Source organism: Lutra lutra, chromosome X (genome assembly GCF_902655055.1).
Source record: "Lutra lutra chromosome X, mLutLut1.2, whole genome shotgun sequence".
NCBI lineage: Eukaryota > Metazoa > Chordata > Mammalia > Carnivora > Mustelidae > Lutra > Lutra lutra.
Window position 1 is genome coordinate 67,762,527 of NC_062296.1, and position 21,810 is coordinate 67,784,336.

General features: G+C 35.2%; 1 protein-coding gene across 1 annotated transcript in view; it reads right to left on the bottom strand.

Moving 5' to 3' along the window:
* The window catches only part of CFAP47 (cilia and flagella associated protein 47), a 544,336-nt gene that overhangs the window by 258,889 nt on the left and 263,637 nt on the right, over positions 1-21,810 (bottom strand). The window contains exons 39-41 of the mRNA XM_047716464.1: positions 20,817-20,932; positions 10,960-11,110; positions 9,167-9,255 (exon numbers count right to left, since the gene is read on the bottom strand). Of these exons, the coding sequence (XP_047572420.1) occupies positions 9,167-9,255; positions 10,960-11,110; positions 20,817-20,932 (356 nt within the window). The remainder of the gene's footprint in view (positions 1-9,166; positions 9,256-10,959; positions 11,111-20,816; positions 20,933-21,810) is intronic.

The window sequence follows — 21,810 nt, forward strand, 5'->3', positions numbered from 1 at the left end:
CTTAAAGGGGACAGGAATTCTTGCTCACTGACAATGTTAATGTCATTTTCTGTCCTTTTAAGTTGGTAGTTCTGAGAGTTTCGTATAAGGATTGTAAGGAATTATATTAATATTAAATACTAAAAATTATTAAAGACAAAATTAACTATAGGAAAATATAAACTATGAACTATGTAAGACATTTATCAGACTACCAGATTTGCTTATATCATTTTAAAGTTATAGTTAAGCAAATGTAGGAAGAATTCCTCTCTGGAGGGTAATTTCAATTTAAATTAAGGCACTACGTCTTCATTCGAATCTTAAATTATGAGGCAGAAAAAATGTATAATTTTTTTATATTTCTATAAATCCAAGGTGAATCATCAGGGCAATTTATTTGGGTCATAATTTGTTCTGGCTAAAAAACAGTCACAAGGATAATATAATTTTACACACAAATAAAAAGACTAAACCAATAAGGTAAATATTAGGTATTTTGCATACTGTGCATGTACCATTTTGAGATAAAATAGCATTTGAAAGGTCCCTGCTTAATTAGATTGAAGATGTCCTCCTTAAAATAGAAATATTACTTATAAAAATGAAATACAAACTGCCATTAAAATGGAAAAAATCCTATTTGATTACTGTAGTTTCTAAATTGGCAGCTTTCACACTTCAGTGTGTATGATAAACATCTGCAGTGCTTAGTCAAAATGCATATGCCCCAATTCTATCTGCATGAATTCTGACTTAGTTAAGTCTGGCAAGGATTCCAGGAATTTCTAATTAAAACAAGCTCTCCAGGGTGCCTGGGTGGCTCAGTTGGTTGGGCGACTGCCTTCGCCTCAGGTCATGATCCCAGAGTTTGGGGATTGAGTCCCACATTGGGGTCCCGGCTCTGCAGGCAGTCTGCTTCTCCCTCTAACCTTCTTCCTTCTCATGCTCTCTTTCTCTCTCTCTCTCTCAAATAAATAAATAAAAGCTTAAAAAAAAACACACAAGCCAGCTCTCCAGATGCTTTTTAAAGAGCTTATATACAGATTAAACTTTGAACAATCTTGACTTAGACCAGCAATGCTCTAACATTAATGTGCCAAAAAATCCTCTGGAGGTGTCAAATGCCGATTCTGACTCAAATGGATTGCTGTGGGCCTGAGACTCTGTCCAACAAGCTCCCAGATGATGCTGATTTTGCTGATTCAAAGATCATACTTTGAGAAGGAAGAGTCTAATCTAAAACAAAAACTATTTTTCAAATAATAAAACGAGGCTACCAGGAAAAGAAAGGCAAGGAATGGCAGAGTTAGAATCATCACACATTCACTACCCGATAAAAGCAATAAAAAACACTAGGAAAGATTGTAAAAATTAAATTTTCAGAGCTCTGGTTAATTAATGAAAGGCCTGCAACAATTTGAGTAGTGTTTATTTAAAAATAAACTGCCACACCTTGATGAGAACAGCAGTTTGTGGCCTTGTAACTTTTATTATGCTGTAACTCCCATCTTTCCACAGCTCTGGTAGTAGCTTTGAAAACCAGCAGCCTTGCAACTAATGTAGTTGTAAAATCTGGCAGGCTTACAGCCACATGAGGGCACAGATGGAGACTGGAGCTCATTAAAAAAAGTCCCATCCCTGAGTATTGTTCTTTTTCATGGGTCTCACAGCTCCCTCGAATAATTCAGTTTGCAAGGTGTTGTCTTTACTGACCTGACTCAAAGGGAAACAGCAATATCCAGGATTTTGCTGAAAACAATCAGTAGCAGTTGTACCTGAGATTCCTGTAGCAGCTGGATCAAACAAGAGCTTGTCAAAACATCAAAGGAAGATGTGGGGAACAAGAGGCCTATATGAGGGCCTGAAGTAGCATGCTAGATCCCCAAACTATGTGAAAGGTCTTCAACCCTGTCTACAAGAGACAACGATGTCCCACCAAATAAAGAATACTAATAAAGAGAGAAGTTATTCAAAAGAACCAATTACAAATTTTGGACGGAAGAAGTACGATACATGAAATAAAAAAATCAACAGAGGGACTGAACAGCAGGTTTGCAGTGGCAAAAGAAAGAACCAGTGTACCTGAAAATGGGCCAGATGAAATGATTATCTCTAAAGAAAAGAAAGAGAAAATAATGACAAAAAACACAGCCTCGGAAAACTGTGAGATACCATTAAGCACACAAACACAAGCTTCATCAGAATCCTGAAAAGATAAGAAAGAGGCAGCAAGAAAAGGCGAAGAAATAAATGATGAACAATTCCCAAGCTTGAACAGAAATATTAATTTACACAACCAAGAAGTCAAAAAAATTTTATTCAGAATAAACTCAAGGCAATCCAAAACTAGAAAATAATAGTCAGCCTGTTAGTAAGCCAAGGCACAGTTAGCAGCAAGAAAAAATTGACCAACATCTATGTTGCTCTGCAGTAAAATTGAACAGCGGAATTCCCAGCTGAAACCCCAGAGGTCAGAAGGCAATGACATTACATATATTTTTTTTTCCTGTGCAAACTTTTAAATTCTACTTTCTGATTTTAAAGAAAAGAGTGAGACAATAAATATAAAACTGTTCTAGGGGCTTATAATGTGTAAAGATGTAATGGGTATAACAGAAATAGCACTAACAAGGGGCTACGAAAAGGTGATATATAGCAGCAACATTTCTGAATTACATTGAAATTAGGTTGGTATTAATCTGAGCTACATTAATTTAGGATGCTAATTATAATCTCCAGGGTAACAAAGAAAATAAGAAAAATAAGGTAGGAGATAGAAAAAGGAATAAAAAATTTATTAAAAGTAAATATACAATATAAAACCAAGAAATAACAGAGAAATAGAGGAACAAAGACATAAGACATAGAAAACAGGTACCCAGGGGCACCTGGGTGGCTCAGTCATTAAGCGCCTACCAGGGTCCTGGGACTGAGCCCCACATAGGGCTCCCTGCTCGGTGGGAAGCCTGCCTCTCCCTCTCTCATTCCCCCTTCTTGTGTTCCCTCTCTCACTGTGTCTCTCTCTGTGAAAGAAAGGAAGAAAGAAAGAAAGAAAGAAAGAAAGAGCGGGCAAGCGAGAGAGAGGGAGGGAGGGAGGGAAGAAGGAAGAAAGAAAATAGGTACCCAAATGGCAGATATAAATCCTGCTGTATCAAAGATGAAACGAACTTTAAATGAATTAAACACTACATTCAAAAGGCAGAGGTTGACAAAAGGAATATAAACAGATTAGGAAAAAATATAACATTAATTCAAAGACACAGGGAACAAAAGGTCACGAAAGACATACCATGCAAATGGCAACACAGACCTGCAGTGTCTATAGTAATAATGGGCAAAACAGAATTAAAGCAAACACTGTTCCAGCATGACAACGAGAGCTCCAGAGACTCACTCCCTCAGGAAAATGAGTAAAAGTTGTAAAAATCAACTATTTTAATTCTCTGGAAATTATCCCAAGGGCATAGAGCAAATGAAGAAAGATCTATTCAGTAATACTAAATTCAGTAAGAAAGGCTGAAATCTGTGGTGTCTGAACCAAGACCCCTCACTCCCTCTTCCTTCCCCACTCAGTAAGACCGAAACCCTAGCCCTCATTGACACAGCTAAGAATATAAGGCTCTCAACTTACCCAGCTCCCAGGTGGAGAGATACTTTTCTGGGAGGGGTAGGACAACAATATTTCCCATCTTGCCACAGTACATGCTGCTGAAGCTAAGTTTTGGGCAAGTGCAGCTGAGAGGAGTAGGGGGGGATCCGTCTTCCGTCCAGCAACCACTCACAGGACAGAGGCACTACAAGGGTGTGAAATTGTCCTTGCCTTAGCTTTAAAATGGTCGCTCAGTGCTGGCAGAAGCAAACCAAGAAGACCTAAAGCTATGGCCCCTATCTCACCTCACCCTTAGCTCCTAATGTGCGGTGGTAAGCAGAGAAAAGTGCAACACTATCCCCACCTCCAGTTACAGAGCCAGTTCAGAGATTTTGCCTGCAGGGAGAAGCTAGCTGGGCTTAAAACAGCTCTTAATCTCCTCCCAAAGGAACTGATTTCATTTTCAATAAATCATGAAGAAGATCAAGCCAAGGGATCAGTGAAAAACAGTGCAGTTGTGGTGAAAGGCAATTGGGAGTAGACTGGTAGATTCACAGGGGAAAGGGACAACTAGGAGGCTCCCTTGTGGGGACAGAATAAATCTTAAACATTGACCTAAGGAACTATTACTTCAAAGGAGCCTATATTTGACTGAATTGGTCTGAGGAGCAATTTATGCCTCCTGAAGAACTGGAATCAGCAGAATCTAGTATCTGGGTGTGGACGTGGAAAGATATGGTCAAAAGGAATCCTACCAAAGCCACTGGCATCCCAGATTGACTGTGGGAATGCCCACAGCTCTGTCCTGTGAGAAGTAACACCAGAGGCTTCACACTTTGTGTGTGGAGTCTTTTGTGGGAAGGAGGTAGATATCACTAAAATAAGCTAGCCAGTCAGTGAAAAAATTAACCAACACCATTAATGACATTGTGGGAAATGGAACCAGTATTCAGCTGATACAATATTTATTCTAAAATGCCTAGTTTTCAACCTTAAAAATGATGAAACATGAAAAGAAGTGGGCAACAGAAACTGCATGTTGAAGTGACCAGTTATCAGATTTAACAGAATACTAATTCCAAATTGCTGTTATCAATGCCTTCAAAAACTAAGGAAAGTATGACTAAAGAAGTCAAGGGAGGTATGATGACAATGTAATATCAAATAGAGAGTATCAAAAAAGAGACTGAAATTTTAAAAAGAACAAAATAAAAATTCTGGAGTTAGAAACTACAAAAACAAATAGAAAAATAATCATCACTAGGGGGGAATCAACAGTAGATTTGAAATGGCAGAAAAAAAATTTAAAAACTAAAGATAGAGATAATGCCATCTGAAGAACAGAGAGAAAATAAAATAAAGATAAATAAATAGAGTTTCATACATATATGGTGCACCATTAAATGCACCAACACATGTGTAATAACTCACTGGAAGGAGAAGACAGAGAGAAAATAAAAGAAAAATTGTTTAATAACTGAGGTGGCTGAGAGTGAAGCTCGACTGAACCATGGAAGTTATTCCAGAAGATAACGTGAATCCATAGAAACAAATAAACCAGAAATGATAAATAACAAGGCCAATGTAATAAAAATTATCAACGTGCACTTTCTGTTATGGGCTGAATTGTGTCCTCCCTCAAATTTCATATGTTAAAGCCATAACCTCTAATATTCTCACAGTGTGATTGCCTTTGGAAACAGGGCCTTTAAAAAGGACACTAGGCTAAAATGTAGCCATTAGAGTGGGCACTAATTCATTCTGACTGGTGTGCTTACAAGAGGAAATATGGACACACAAGAGACTCCAGGGCCATGCACATCAGAGAAGAGATGTGAGGGCACAGCAAGAATGTGGCCATCTGCAAGCCACGGAGAGAGGCCTCAGAAGAAACCCAATCTGCCAACACCTTGATCTTGCATGTCTAGCCTCCAGAAATGTGGAAAAATAAGAACTGGGTCTCTGGTATTTTGTTATGGGAACCCTAACGAACTAGTACATTGTCCTTTCTTCTCTCATCTTTCTTAAGATCACAAAAATTACACAAAATGAAAAAAAGAAATACCCAAAAATGTTAGTACCATTACCGATTATTGTAACATCATTGATACAATATGTCTGACAAAAATACCACAAAAAAGGGGGAACTGGAATAGAGCTATATAAGAGTAACATAAAAATGAAAAGGCAACCTACCAAATGGGAGAAAATATTTGCAAATCATATAACAGATAAAGGATTAATATCCAAAATCTATAAAAAATTCATATAACTTAAAAGTGAAAACAAACAAAAAAAAAACAAAAAACAATCCATAAAAGATCCAATTAAAAAATGACCAGAGGATATGAACAGACATTTTTCCAAAAAAGACATATAGATGGCCAACATGTATATGGAAACATGTTGAACATCCATACTCATCAGGTAAATGCCTTTCAAAATCAGGGTGAGATGTCACCTCATAACTGCCAGAATGGCTATTATTAAAAACAAAACAAAACAAAAAATACCAACCATCCAGACAAGAGATAATAATGTTGTGATTATCTAGAGAAAGGGGACACTGGCACGTGGTTGGTGGGAATGGGTAGGAATGTAAAATGGTGTAGCTACTATGGAAAACAGTAGGGAGGTTCCTCAAAAAATTAAAACTAGAATTATCATGTGGTCCAGCACTTCCACTTGCGGTTTTTATCCAATGAAATTGAAATCCAGATCTCAAAAAGGTATCTTTACTCTCACGGTCATTTCAGCATTGTTCACAAGAGCCAAGATATGAAAACAATCCAAAGAACCCAAATGTCCATCGACAGATCAATGAGTGAAACAAATGTAGTGTGTGAATATATTACTAGTCAGCTTTAAAAAAGAAGGAAATCCTATAATATGTGACAACATATTCAAAACTTGGGGACATTATGCTAAGTGAAATAAGCCAGTCTCAGAAGAACAAATACTATATGATCCCATTTATATGAGCTATCTAAAATAGTCAAACTCAAAAAGCAGAGAATAGAATAGTGGTTGCTAGAAAGTGGTTATAGGATGAAATGGAGAGTTGTTATATAAAGTTTCAGTTATGCAAGATAAATAAGTCCTACAGATGTGATATACAAGAGGGTTAACAATATGCTACTGTGTGCTTAAACATCTGTTAAGAGGGTAAGTCTCATGTAAAGCACTCTTACCACCAAAAAAAAAAAGAAAAAAGTAACACAAGAAAACTTTTGGAAGTGTCAGATATGTTTACTACCTTAATTGTGGTGATAGTATTATAAGTTGCATGCATATGCCCAAACTCATCAAATTGTATACATTAAATGTGCAGTTTTTTAAATATGTCAATCCTACCTCAATAATCAATAGAGAATATCAAGAAGACCAGAAAAAGTGATCTTTGGAAATATCAGTAACATTGATAAATGACTACCTAGACTGATCAAGAATAAAGAAAAGAGGATCAAATTATTAAAATAAGGGATGGAGGAAGGGCCATCACTATTGACTTTCCAGGAAAAAAAAAAGAGTTATGAGTATTATGAAAACGTCGGTGCCAACACATCAGGTAATTTGGAGGAAATGTACAAATTTCTAGAATTGCATAAACTATCAAAAGTGACTTAAGAAGAAACAGAATACCTGATTAGGCCTATAACAAATAGAGAACTAGTAATGAAATAAACTTCCCATGAAACAAAGCTCAGACCCAGATGGCTTTAGTTGTGAATTCTACTGAAGATTAAAAGAATACCAGTACTTCATAAACTCTTCCAAAAAAATAGAATAGAAGGGATCAGTTCCAAATCATTGTCGGAGGCTACTATTAATGACACACACACAAAAAAAAAAACAAAGTTGTCACTAGAAAAGGGAATTACACCATCAAACCTTATGATTATAAATGCAAAATCTTCAACAAAATACTAGAAAATCAAATCTTATAACATATAAAAATTATATAGCAAGAAATAGTTGCATTCTGCAAAAGAGGAACTTGAGAACTACTAATTTGGTAGATAGAGGCATGTGGGCAAATCCTGTCTCTGTTAAATCTAGGTTGGTTTGCCATTTTTGTTAAAAGCAGTATTAAATTTTGATTAAAAAGTGACCAAATCTGGTCACTGCACTGCATATAATTTGGGGGAAAATCTATAGGAAATTTTGTTTTATTGTAAAGTATGTTTTATACTAGATTGTTAATAATTAAATCCTTGTCATTTTTTAAGTGTAACATTAAAAGCTAGTTCACTTACTGGTATGGTATTTATAACATACAAAAAGTCTCCAGAAGAATTGGCAATCAAATTTCCTCTTTTCTATTTTAAAATTTTAAAATACATGCCTATTGTAAAATATTGATTTTTACAATTACAAATTTTGTAATTGGTTTTAAAATTTTGAGTTTATATGCCCATTGCCTAAGATTGAGGGCCACATTCAGACAAAGGAGGAAGGAGCCTTGTCTTCTAACACCCCTGACTGAATTTTAATTCAATCTGAGATAAACCATAAAGTAACAATAAAATGCTACAATTTCTTGAAAGACATGCAACTATAATAGCCAACCAATTCCTGGAACTTTGATATTTCCTTTCAACTTTACCACTAGAATGTAAGACTGATTATGTTTGATCTTGAATTCCTCGGATTGGAGTCAGTCATTTGGTTCATTTAAGGGCATAGTTTAATACTGGATTAAAGCTACATATTCTGACTTTTTTTTTTATTGTTCCTTGCGTTCTGATAGAACATTTTAATGGAACTTTAGTAAATAAAACTCTCCCTCACATGAACATAGGAACCATAAATTCACCAATAGCTATTTTGACAAAAAATTTTGTTTTGTCAATAATAAGTGATTATTAAGAGGAGACTACCAAACGGCTGGGAATACAGTGATTTTAAAAACTGGATATTATCAAATACTAAAATAATAAGCATACATACAGCTTCTAGTGTCAACACAAGTATTGTTGTGAGGATCTGCTCTCTAAAGCTGATGGAGACAGTGTATAATTGAAGCAGTACATGGGTGTCACTAACCATTTTGTCCCTCAAAACATAAGTTTATAAAGACACTTGTTTATTGTGACCTTAAATAATACTTCAGCATTTTATTTTCATCTCAAATCTGTGTTGCTGTTGTTGTTAAACCTCAAGATGCAAAAATGCATGGTTAATGTATAGTTTTAATTAATCATGATGCCTTAAGTTAAAATGCATGTTCTGCTTGAATTGATATTTCACTTTCAGAAATTAACAGATGGAATAAAATTAGAAGTAAAAAAAGTCTATTAATTATATATTTTTAAAAATTAAAATATTAGTATATCTCAACATACAGAAAGCTCATAGACAAAATTCATAAATTTAGTATCAGTCTTAGCTTTAAATAGATCAAATAGCATTTTAAGAAAAATTGATTTCTCTTAATTATTTGTTCTGTTTTATCTATAATGTTCATAAATTTATTGTAATATAAACACTTAAAACTTCTCCTCAAGAAGGTTCATGTTGGAAAAAAAGTATTCACCTTAAGACTGGATACGACTAATCGCAAACAAATTATATGAAAATGTTATATTAACATACCTGAAGTCCCCAGCAGTATGGAAGGGATTTTTAACATTCACATTAATTTCTTTCCATTTGTAACATGGAGATTTACAACGTATAATTTCCTAAAGTAAAAAAATAACAATAATTCTATATATAAGTGATGAAAAAGAATAACCTGAATTATTATAAACTTAAAGTACCTAATAAACAGTACACTGAAATATTACAGTGATATTAATTCATGTAATTCCCCTTGTCCCACAGATATTGTACTGTAAAAATCTGGGTGGGAAGGACAGAAATAGATTTTACCACATCACTGAATTATTTGTCACAACAGTGTCTCTTAAGTTGATTGCCCTAAAATGGGTTTTGTTAATGACTGAGCATGATTTCACATTTGAAAATTAATTACCTATACCTATACCTAACCTATACCTAATACATATGACATAAGGAAGAAGCAGGGTATATGTATTTGCGATTGCATACCTCTGTGAGTGCATAAATATCTGTGCACGAGTGTGGCATGCCTGGGTTTATAATGTGGTGGCTACACTGACATTATTTGTATTGTAATAAAAGCACAAATATAAAATTAAAATTTTGAATTACCTGAAGGACTTTCATGGAAAATAAGATTCTAGGAATTCTACATTTTTAGACTGGTCATGTTATTATCTTTTTCTATTTCTCTATTATTATCCAGCCCACTGGACACTAAAACCATGAGCAGCCAGATGGAAAAGTAAACAGACTGCATGAGCTTGAGGTGTCAGCTTTTTTGCCCCAGAACCATGTAAATGGCAAACTAAAATCATCCATGTCTAGAGATACATATGGTAAAGCAATGTTTCATTTTGGAGAATTCCTGAGAGAGGACTGGGAAGTGTAAGAATTTATTATTCAAGAGGAAATCTGAAGATCACGACACACATCTCCATGATTATCACATGTCTGCTTCCTGTTCTAGGTGTCTGTACCTTGTAAACCAGTCTGTCCATATGAGCAACTTAATGCTCTCCTCATACAACTGGCCATTACTGGAGTCAATCTCCTTATTTCCTATTCATGCCACTATACACCACAAATTCTTTATAATCCATGTGGAAATCTGGTGACATAACAAGTTTACTTCTTCTTTACCATACATCCATGGTATAATATTTAGACAAGATAACAGCTACAAAAAGTCAATGATAGCAATAGCACAACCATTTTATAGAGAGTTAAAAATCCTTTTCCCCATCTTTTGAGATATAAACAGAATTCTATCTGGAATGTTATCACCTCTCAGTAAATGCCAGTCTTAGCATTATCTTTATAGAATGAATGGATTGGATCCACAGGAAACTCAAGATACACTGATGAATATTCCTATCAGAAAAGAGAAACATTTTCTTTGCTACATAAACCACCAACCCTAAATTCAAACAAAAACATAGACAGAAGCCCAGGGACTGTTTTACCTTACACCACAAATCTCCACAGCAGAGGGGAATGTAAATTGCTATGTGTATAGTGAATGACTCCATTATGAAAACAACAAATATAATCCTAAAAATCTGACTTTAAAGGAACACTCAATACAAGCAAATTCTCTTATAAAATTGAAGAATTAATTCTACAGAGAGTATCAGAGCAAGAATATGAGAGACGCAGAAGGCAAGAACTGTACAAATGTAATTATGGGCACATGTGTCTGTACACAGAATCTCAAACAACAGGAGCGATACAGAGAGAACACTTGGAGGAACAGCTGTGCTTGGGACATTCCAAGGCCTGAGAAGAGAATGAGACACACAACATAGGTAAAATCTACTTACAATGGCTTTAAAATTGAGGACTTCACCCTTAAGAGCAAAAGTCATCGTAGTGCCTCCTATTGCGTACTTGGGTTTTGAGATTAGTAGTAGTGAAGCTTCAGCAGGACGAAGGAAGCGACTGGTAAATTTCAGAGTGATATTAATTTGGTTTCTATTTAGTAAAAGAGAAAAGAGGAAGTAGCTTACTGAAAAAGACACAACAGTTAACTCTTCAGTGTAGATCACAGCCCAGGGCCTCCACTCTGCAATATACTCACTTCTACAATAAAATTGAAGGCCTCTGCAAATTTCAGCAAGCGTCCCATCCAGTTATTGTTATCAGTTAAAACATCTTGATCCAATCTGTAAAACCTACAGTTCCGTTCAAATGTACATATAATTTACCAAGTAATGGATTTCCAGTTCGCTGCAGGAAATCATGTGGGTATTTTTGTGTGAAATTCATAGGACATTCTGTGCTACTGTTTAGATGAACTCTTCATCACATCACTGGTTTTTGGATTTTGTTTTGTGTTTGTCACATGGAGAAAAAAATGAGCAAGACTAAGAATTCAAAAAATACTTAAAGCTACGGTTGAAAGTAAAATTTAAATCTGGAATCAAAATAATGGTATAATAAGTAATGGGATTTTTGAGAGAAACACATAAATAAAAGAAGGAAAACAGAAAGCCACATCCATCTCTATTAAATGTCAACTTTCTAGTCTAAAACACAGTAAAATGGTAAGAGGTCTATGGACTTGGAGGAAATTTCACCCACCCATTTGTCGGGGAATGTCTACACCATGGCATCCTGGCAACTTGGCATGCCATACATAGGCCACAGAGACAAGACTTACCTGTCCTGGCAGAAAGCTCGTGATCCTCCCCTAACAGACGAGCACAGAGGCACATGAAGAGCTACTACAAGAACCTTTCTCACTCGCCTCCCTACCTGCCCTGGGAGGGTATCAACAGTTTCTCCTTATCTCCTACGTTCTCTCCCTTCAAGGGAGAGTTACAGGCTATAAAACTGCTTAGCTGTAGCACGACATTGGCTTCAGCAACACACTGTCTTACCAGGCATAATGCATTCATCAACAAAAGCTCTTTGGTTGCGGTATTAGCCTGCGCAAGGGACATAGGGATCAGGCCCTTTCGAAAACTTCTGTTTTCACTGTTTATTAAGTAATACCGTCCTCGAATAAAAAAAAAAATGGGCTCAGTGTTTCTTAACTGGCTAAATCTTTCAGCCTTGCCTTGCCTTGACACAGCTGTGGGTGAAAAATCATGGGGAAATTTTACCTTTGCTTTTGCTCTGGCTTTTAGCATAGTTAACCACAGTTAGTCCTTAGTGCAAACTACCACCTACTGCCTTCTCTTAGGATGCCTGTGTTTGGAAATGGAGATGGGAATAGATTCTCTCAGTGTCCAACTTTGACTTAACTTCCCCCAAATCCTTGTGGAATTAATGTTGAATGGGTAAGTCTATGGAGCAGCAAAAAGTAAAGTGAATTAAGGAAATATTCGCAAAATTGCTTTTTAGGGAAAAGTACAACTCCCAGGTACCAGGAATGGGGATGATTTTTACTCAGATATGTCATCACTAATCTCCTCAGTTTGCAAAGGGATATTTTGTTGGTCATTATGAAAAGCTCATAGACTTGAATTTAATTAAGAACAAAGAATATTTGACCTTGAGATCTTTTTCAGGGTATACAGGCTCAAACTCTGTGTTAGGATACCTGTAAGTGACTTAAGATTTTTCTAGATATTCTAAAATTCATCATTAGATCAAGCCATTCATTCAATCATTCATTCATTCAATTGATATTTAGAGAACGTATAATGTTCCAGGGACTGTTTTAAATTTGGGGATAGAGGGCGCCTGGGTGGGACAGTGGGTTAAAGCCTCTGCCTTCAGCTCAGGTCATGAACTCAGAGTCCTGCGATGGAGCCCCGCATCAGGCTCTCTGCTCAGTGGAGAGCCTGCTTTTTTCTCTCTCTCTCTCTGCTTGTCTCTCTACCTACCAAGTAAATAAAATCTTAAATAAATAAATAAATAAATTAGGGGATAGCGTAATTAGAAAAAAACCCACAGTATACCTGACCTCCTGGATCTTACGTTCTACAGGGTGTGGCAAACATTAATTATGTCATCACAAAATAACTGTGGAACTTACGAATTATGTATCTGCTAGGAAATGGCATGAGAACATATTACACGGAGTGTGGTATAGTCTGAAGGGTCAGGGGGTGGGATATGAAGGAAGAGAACGAGTTAGCCAGAATGAGCAGGGGAGGAAAGAAGTATCCAAGGCCTCTGGTAGGAAGAATTAAGTGTTTAAAGAACTTACCAAAGGCCAGTGGTGCTGAAGCTTAGAGAGCAAGAGTGTTAGTGATCCAATACATCCAAAAGCCACCTATGAAAGGCTACATGTTGAGATATTCATCCTTTATCTTAATGGTAATGGGAAGCTATGGGAATATTTTATTTATCACAGAGGAGTGATATAAGCAAATTTTTTAAAAGATTTTATTAATTTACCTGACATAGAGAAAGAGATAGTGAGAGAGAGAGAGAGAGTGTGTGTACAAGGTGGGGGAGTGGCAGGCAAACAGGTAGAGAGAGAGAAAAGGCTCCCCACCAATCACCGATGCTGATGTGGTCCATCCCAGGATCCCGGGATCATGATCTGAGCCAAAGGCAACCGCTTAACTGACTGAGACACCCAGGTACCCCAATATAAACACATCTGCATTTTAAAGAAATTGTTCCCTTTCTAAGATAGAGGATGGACTGCAGAGAAACCTTTTAGTAGTCTATTGTGGCAGTGTGGTTTAAAGACAATGGTACATTAAACTTGATGTGGAATAGGTGGTAAAAAGAAAAGATGTCAAATTTAAGATACATTTGGTAAAATCAATAGGACTTGCTAACAGTTTGGATCTCCCCGAAAGCTGATTTTAAAAAGGTCTATGAGAAAACAATCTGAGGGTTTTGAAGGGGCGAGGGCTGGGAGGTTGGGGGAACCAGGTGGTGGGTATTAGGGAGGGCATGGATTGCATGGAGCACTGGGTGTGGTGCAAAAACAATGAATACTGTTACGCTGAAAATAAATAAAAATAAATTAAAAAATAAAACAAAACACTAAAGAATTTTAAAAAAAAGGTCTTTGAGAATGACCACAATCTAAATAACATGCACTTAATAAATGAATGTATAGACCTATACTTAAATCCTATGAAACACAATTTAAAATAAAATATCCTTTTTATGAGATCAATGGCTGGTTTTAGGATCATGAAGATTTGAGCCTCTCTTGAGTATAGATGTTCCTTTTGAAATTCTGTAGTTACATTGAGGCATGTAAATGACAGGGATTCCTTCTTGAATATGTTAGAAAGTTCAGAATCAAATGGGTGGTCCACTTAGGTAAATGTCTTAGGTCTCTAAAAATGTGTATAATTATAGGCTTCATCTTAATTTTCTTCCTTTTATTTTCTTTTTGTGTCAATTGCCTCCCTCTCAGTAAAAAAAAGAAAATCTTGATATTACATGTCTCTTGTAAGGTACTTCAACTTGGCTTTTGGAAAAGATGGAAAGTAATTTATAACATATCAGTCAATGTCAGTGCCCATATGGCTCAATGAGAATAATGATAAAAAAAAGAAAGAGAATGTTCTTCCAAAAGTATACTTTAACTTTTATGCAGTAACTCTATGGTTGTAGCTAAATTTAAGCATCAAATTAGATGTGAAAGTAAACATGTTTGTTTACATATTGATATAGCTGTTTAATCCTACCTACATAAATGATACATCTTGGAATTTAAATCCACATCTGCCAGAAAGAGCCATTATTAATCATGATTTAGACAGACTTTAAGGATGTGGTACACATAGATAATTATATAATATCTGATAATGATAATGCTGCTGTTTTTTTTTAAGAAAACAAAACATTTTATGAACTCTTATTTATAAAAACAAAAGACTATGAGATTACTTAGCCTAGCTAAAAAGATGCTTAGAGAACCATCAAATAATAGTATTCAAGCCTACAAAATAAAATACATCTAGAAAAGGAAATAATTGTTTTCCATATGTTGAGAATTAAGCATTATCTCTTCTGGAAACACATCCATGGTTACCACAAGAATATTTAAGTGCTTTTTTTCCATTTTACTCTAGTTCTATACATACAACACAAATAAAACAATTACCAAATTATATCCTCATTGCGGATTTGTTTGTAGGACACTCTGCTAGACTGCAAACACTGGTGGGTAGTGTTAATATATTTTCATCTATGAATCACCAGCACTTCGAATTGGGATGGGGGGGTGCAAATACTTTTTACTTCCTATATGTTCCAGTTACGGTATTAAGTGTTTTCCTATTTCATTACATTTATTACTGACAAAACTCTGCGTACATATTTCAATCCTCATTTTCTTTTTTTATTTCTTATTTATGAGAGAGAAAGAGATTGAAAGGAGGAGGAGCAGAGGGAAAGGGACAAGCAGACTCCACGCTGAGAAGGGAGACAGACATAAGCCTTAATCTCACAACCCTGAGATCATGATCTGAGACAAAACCAAGAGTCGGATGCTTAACCAACTGAGCCACCCAGGTGTCCAACCCTCGTTTTCTAAATAAGAAAAATGAGGTTGGATCATAGAATCTGTACATGACAGTATCAAAGTCCAGCATTTAATTGTTAAATGACATAACGGTAGGGTTCTAGACCACAATGGCTGCTGAAGTTCAGGTTTATCACGTAAGAGAAATCCCATTAAAATTATAAGAAAGATTTTTTAAAAGGCTGCTAGTTAGAAGAAGCTATCAATGAGCATCTGAACAGAGGTTAGTAAAGGAAAAGAAGTGGGCCTGTAGACTCCTGGACAGAGCATTTCTAGAAATGCCCACTTGCATGGAGGGCAAGATGGGGTTCAGACAACTTCACTGTCTTCAAGGCCAGTGCACGATGCTGGGCAACTGGGCCTAAAATGTTTTTCACCCTAAGGTAGAGGTTTGTGTGTATCCACAGAAAAACAATATAGTATTCTGTTGCCATGTTATTACATATGAATTAATAAATACCGCAAGGCATTAGAGTAAATCCTTAAACATGAAACACTGAAAACAAAATAAACATTAAAAATTGACCTAAAAGAAAAAAAAATGACCTAAAAAAATTAAAATATTTAGGTAAGAGGTGAGTAAAAAAATGTCAGAAACATTTATGAAGATAACCCCAATTTAAGAACAGGATGCTATGAAAAGACATACACAATACAAATCTAAGTACTCTTACAAATATACATATATAGGAGATTCTCATTTTATGTCCCTCTCTTGGCTTTTCTCCCCTAATGGAAACACTTGAAAAAGAAGGCTTGTTGATAGAAAGAGGAAAAAAACAATGATATAAAAAATACTAGTGATAATATAGGATACATGAATGATATAATGAACAGGCTCAATATCCAACAACTACAAGTTGGAAAAGGAAAAATGAGAAAATGAAGGGGAGAGAATTATGAAAGAAATAATTTATGAGAGCTTTCCAGGGCTTATGAAAAATAACTTCATAGCTAAAGGACTCACTGTGTACCCAGATGGTGAATAAAAAAAGACCTTCCTTGATGCACAGTCTAGAACAGTATCAGAACACAATGGGGAAAAAAAAATACAATGGAAGATCCTAAAAACTTCTAGAGGTTTTAGAAAACAGAATTATAATAGACTTTCTTATCACAAATACTGAATACTAAGAGGCAGGGGGACAATTATAAGAGTTATGAGGAAAAATCTTTTCAACTTAGCATAATAAACCAAGCAAAACATAAATCAAAAGTAAGGATAGTAAAAAGACATGCTTAAAAATGCAAAATCTTGGAAAATTTACCTCTCATATTTTTATTATAGTTCATAAGGATGTTTAAGTAAATCAGCAAGCAGATTAAGAAAGAGAAAGAGAATTAATTTATATCCAAAGAGAAATAAAAAATATCCAATACTGAGGGGGCAGGGTGCCTCAGTGAGTTAAGCGTCTGCCTTTGGCTCAGGCCATGATCCCAGAATCCTGGGATTGAGCCCCACATTAGGCTCTCTGCTCAGTGGGGAGTCTGCTTATTTCCCTCCCTCTGCTTCTTCCCCCGCTCATGCTATCTCCTTCTCTTTCTCTCAAGCCAATAAATAAAATCTTTAAAAAAAAGTCCCATATTGATATCTCTTCAGTTGGTCTGGAAAGCAATCAATCCAATTAAGAGGAGAAGGCAAAGTGCTCTAGAAAAGGTATACTTGAAGCAAAGAGACTTCAAGGAGTGTATGCACTTCTTTAGAATTTATTGATTTTTCTCAACTTAAAAAAGGAGTCAAAAGATACGTTTTATACTGGTGGTATAAGAAACATTTATAAAATAGATTTTCACTCTTGGAAAAGTAATTAGTAGAAGATAAAAATAGCGATCTTTGGAGAGAGGGCAATAAATCTGGAGAAGTAAGTAAACTAGATCATTAGATATTATAGCTATACATCAGCAGATTATTTCTTAAGTTGACATAACATAAATACTGGCGAAGATAATATAGATTATTTCGATATTAGAGGTAAACACTGGAAGAACTAAAATGAGACATAAATGAAGGAGTGAGAAGTAGGTGGCTCATGAAGTGGATTTCTAGAGACAGATTTGAGGGAAGAGGGACTTGCTTTTCATTTTTTTTTTGAAGATTTTATTTATTTATCTGACAGAGAGAGATCACAAGTAGGCAGAGAGGCCGGCAGAGAGAGACGGGGAAGCAGGCTCCCTGTTGAGCAGACAGCCCAATGCGGGGCTCGATCCCAGGATCCTGGGATAATGACCCAAGCCAAAGGCAGAGGCTTACCCCACTGAGCCACCCAAGCACCTTTTCATTTTAAACTCCTCTGCATAGTTGACTTGTTAAACATGTATAAGTTAAATTTTGATTAAAAAAAGCTAAGTTGAAAACACGAATATAGGTACATGGTCAAAATATCAATATATGTACCAATGATTACTAAATGTGTGAGTAGGGATACATGAATAGACGGCTGGTTAATGTTCATTTGGCATGTATTAAAACCTCAAGAAGCTACTATTTATAAATATGTCTATATTTATATAGACCATAAGTGGTGCAATGGTGAAAAAAGAGGAAAAAATGCACCCTGCTGAGAAGTTAATAGGAAGTAGCCTATTGGGTCTACCCAAGTGAAATATTCTCACAAACCAGCTCCTAGAGAAACAAAAATTGATACAATTACATGTCATGAATCTTCAGAATTGTTCACCAATAGTCAAAGCCACATTTTTTTTTAAAAGATTTTATTTATTTATTTGATAGAGAGATCACAAGCAGGCAGAGAGGCAGGCAGAGAGAGAGGAGGAAGCAGGCTCCCTGCTGAGCAGAGAGCCCGATGCGGGGCTCGATCCCAGGACTCTGAGATCATGACCTGAGCCGAAGGCAGCGGCTTAACCCACTGAGCCACCCAGGTGCCCCTCAAAGCCACATTTTATTGAATGCCAAGGGTTTGTATGCATGTGATACACACACACACACACACACACACACACACAATATGTACAGGTGTCAATTGAATAAAAGTGCCAGCCAATGGATTTAGATTAGCTGGTGGTGAATTGGCACTTGACCATTTAATAGCAGGGAAAATTGGGCAAATGATTTAATGTCTTTGCTCAATGTTTTCTTTTGGAAATGAGGACATTAATATGGCTCTTAGGATGATTAAACATGAAAAGGTACACAAACTGCATGTTATATAGATTTTGTACGTAGCAAATGTTTAATAAGCATTAAGTTGTTTCAATATTTACATATAAACATCCTATATTTATAGATAATACATAAAATTATATAATATTATATAATTTGTAAATATTTAACTAGGCATATGCTATAATAAATATACTTGTGCATATACAAAGACTAGAAGGAAATGAACTGATGAATTAACTGTGTTTATCTGATGGAGTTCTAGGTGATTTTGCTTCTTCTTTATACTTATCTGTAACAAATTTTCAACAATGTAGAGGTTTCACATTTATAATAAAAATGGTAAATGTTAATCTTGTTAACTGAAATGTAATTTTAAGCTAAAATATCACGGTTTTAGTATTGTTGTTAAGAAATATTTCCACTTAATGAGAGCTTTGAAATACTGGAAGAGGCTATTGGGTTTACGAATAAAAAAAAAGAGAGAAATCTAAATGCTTTTCACTGTATCAACCTCTTTGAAAGGCAGAGAACAGATCTCAATTATCGAAGTCCTGCGGGAAGAAAAATGGGACTGTGACAATGTTCAAATGAACCTGTATTACTAAAGTTGTGTTTTATAACAGACATGTAATAAGTATAACTTAGAAAATGGTTGGGTTGTTTTTACAAAGAGTTTTATTCCAATCATTTAATTTATAATATAGAAAAAGGGGAGTGGAGAATTGTATTCCTCACACTCAGTTCAATCTGGATGCAGTACCAACCATGAATATCCAGAATTTATAAATTATATACTCCTTAGCATGGAGCAGTAACTGAAGAAAACAAACACAGGCTAATGACACAAGCCAAGGGCACTGTTACATCTGGGTTTCTTGGTACTTTAAATGCAATTAAAATGGCCTTTGTTTGCAATTATTTCTGTATTTGATATGCTAGAAGTAATAATAATTACAATGTGAAAAGCAACTTGAGTTAACGTATGGTTAAAAATCAAAAAGATAACCGGTGAGGTAACTTTAGCAGTTACAATCTGTCACTTTGCACTGGGAAAAATAATTGAATGCAAAGGCAGTGACTAAAATTCAAGTAGGCTGAAGTCCTTTAGTGGTGATTAAATCTGTGTACCTTTGTGATATTAACATGACTGTTCTCTTATCATCCTTGTAATAAGAATATTACAAGGATGCTAGGATTTTGTAATAAGAATATTTCCCATCATTAAAACCAATCATATATCTAATAGGATTTGTTGATCTGGAAAGAGTCATATGTTATGCTCATGTTTAATTTCTCAAGACTATTCTCCAGCGGTTTCATTTGTACTTTATTTTTGCAAGTAGGATGGCAGTAGAAACATTAAACAAAAGTATCATGAAAACAGAATCAGATAGAAATGAAACTTTAAAGAAAATCACTATAATCTGGGAGTGTGTGTGTGTGTGTGTGTGTGTATGCCTATATTTATCTATGCATCTATCCACACATATAAACACAATGACAGTGAAGGGATAAGGCAAAATGGCAACAGTGAGGGTATCTTTGAGGTAAGATTATCAGTCTTTCACTTTTTTTGTTCTTTGTACTTCTATAGTTTCTAAATTTTCTACCTTGAGCACATTGCTCAGAAACAACCATATATAACATATAAACAAAATGATATATACTAGCTATATATATGATATATACAACCTATATAAAATATAGATAAGTAATATAAATATATATAACAGATATATAGATAGAGAGACAGATGTAAATTTAGCACACACTGGTTTAAGTTTCCTATAGGAAACCGAACTACGGTACATGAACAAACAACTTATAGTCTAATCTCTATGGGCCATATGCATGCAAAATAAACTAAAATTAAAAGCATATGTAATAAGTAACTGTTTTATGTCGCTAGAATTGTTTTAACAAAGTTGGTGAGGAATCTCAACAACATATACATAATTTATCTATGTCAGAGTGATGATCTTTTCATTATATGTATACCAGTTAAAAACAAATCCAGGCCACTCTTTTATAATTATAATACACATTAAATATCTAGGGTTGATATTTTCAGTGAAATAAAATATAAAAGAAAAAAAAAAAACACTTACTTTGGAGATATTGTCACAATGTTCCCTGTTTGGGAAAGGGAGAAGTCAGACGCATCTTTTCCAACAATTACAGCATTATATACTAAGCTTTTCAAGCTTGGATTCTTCAGTAGAATCTATATTGAAGAAGAGAGTATGCATAAGATCATGAATTTTAAAAATATATAATTTAGCACTTATTTTCATCAAAGCAAATTACACATTTTAATCATGCAAATATTCCTAATATGCACTAACTGGAGGAAAGCAGACTTTGTATTTAAAGATAACATATATATATATATATATATATATATATTTCAGCAGAATAGGCAAGGAGAAGGAGTTTTCAAGCTTTCAAGCAAGCAAATGACAGATGTAAAAACACCTGATTATCAAAGATTTAAAACCCAAAGTTAGCAACTTGGATTTTATTCTTACTACAAAGGAAAATCTTTAGAGAATTTTAAACAGAGAATTTATATAATCCAATTTACAAAAATATTATTCAGGCTGCTCAGTGTAGAAAGAATTATAAGGAGTGTACATTTAAAAACAGATGCCCAGGCTGAAAATGAAGGTGGCCTTGACTCGAAGCAGTAATATAATAAAGGGGCTGGCTGTCCCTTCCTGACACCAAGATAGGGAAGGTATGTGAGGACAAGTTACTTCATTTTTAGAGAGAACATTTCATGAAAACTGTGAATATCCAAGTGTTTATGTAGAATATAATGTGGATTAAAAAAAAACAAAAAACAAAAAAACAAACACACTGGAAAGACTCCAGGTTATCATGGAAAGTACTGACTCAGAGGAGGAAGATGGCATGGGGGAAATGCATGATTGGCCAAATTAGAGTGACAACAAGGTGAATGCAATTTACGCAGCCCAGGAAGTACAGTCACAGATACCTGAAGAGTTAACAGCACCGTGTGTCATAATAGTGACTTATAGTGATTATGGTGATTTGTACAGAAAATGGTAGATTTGTTAAAGATTAAATAACTAGGGTTAA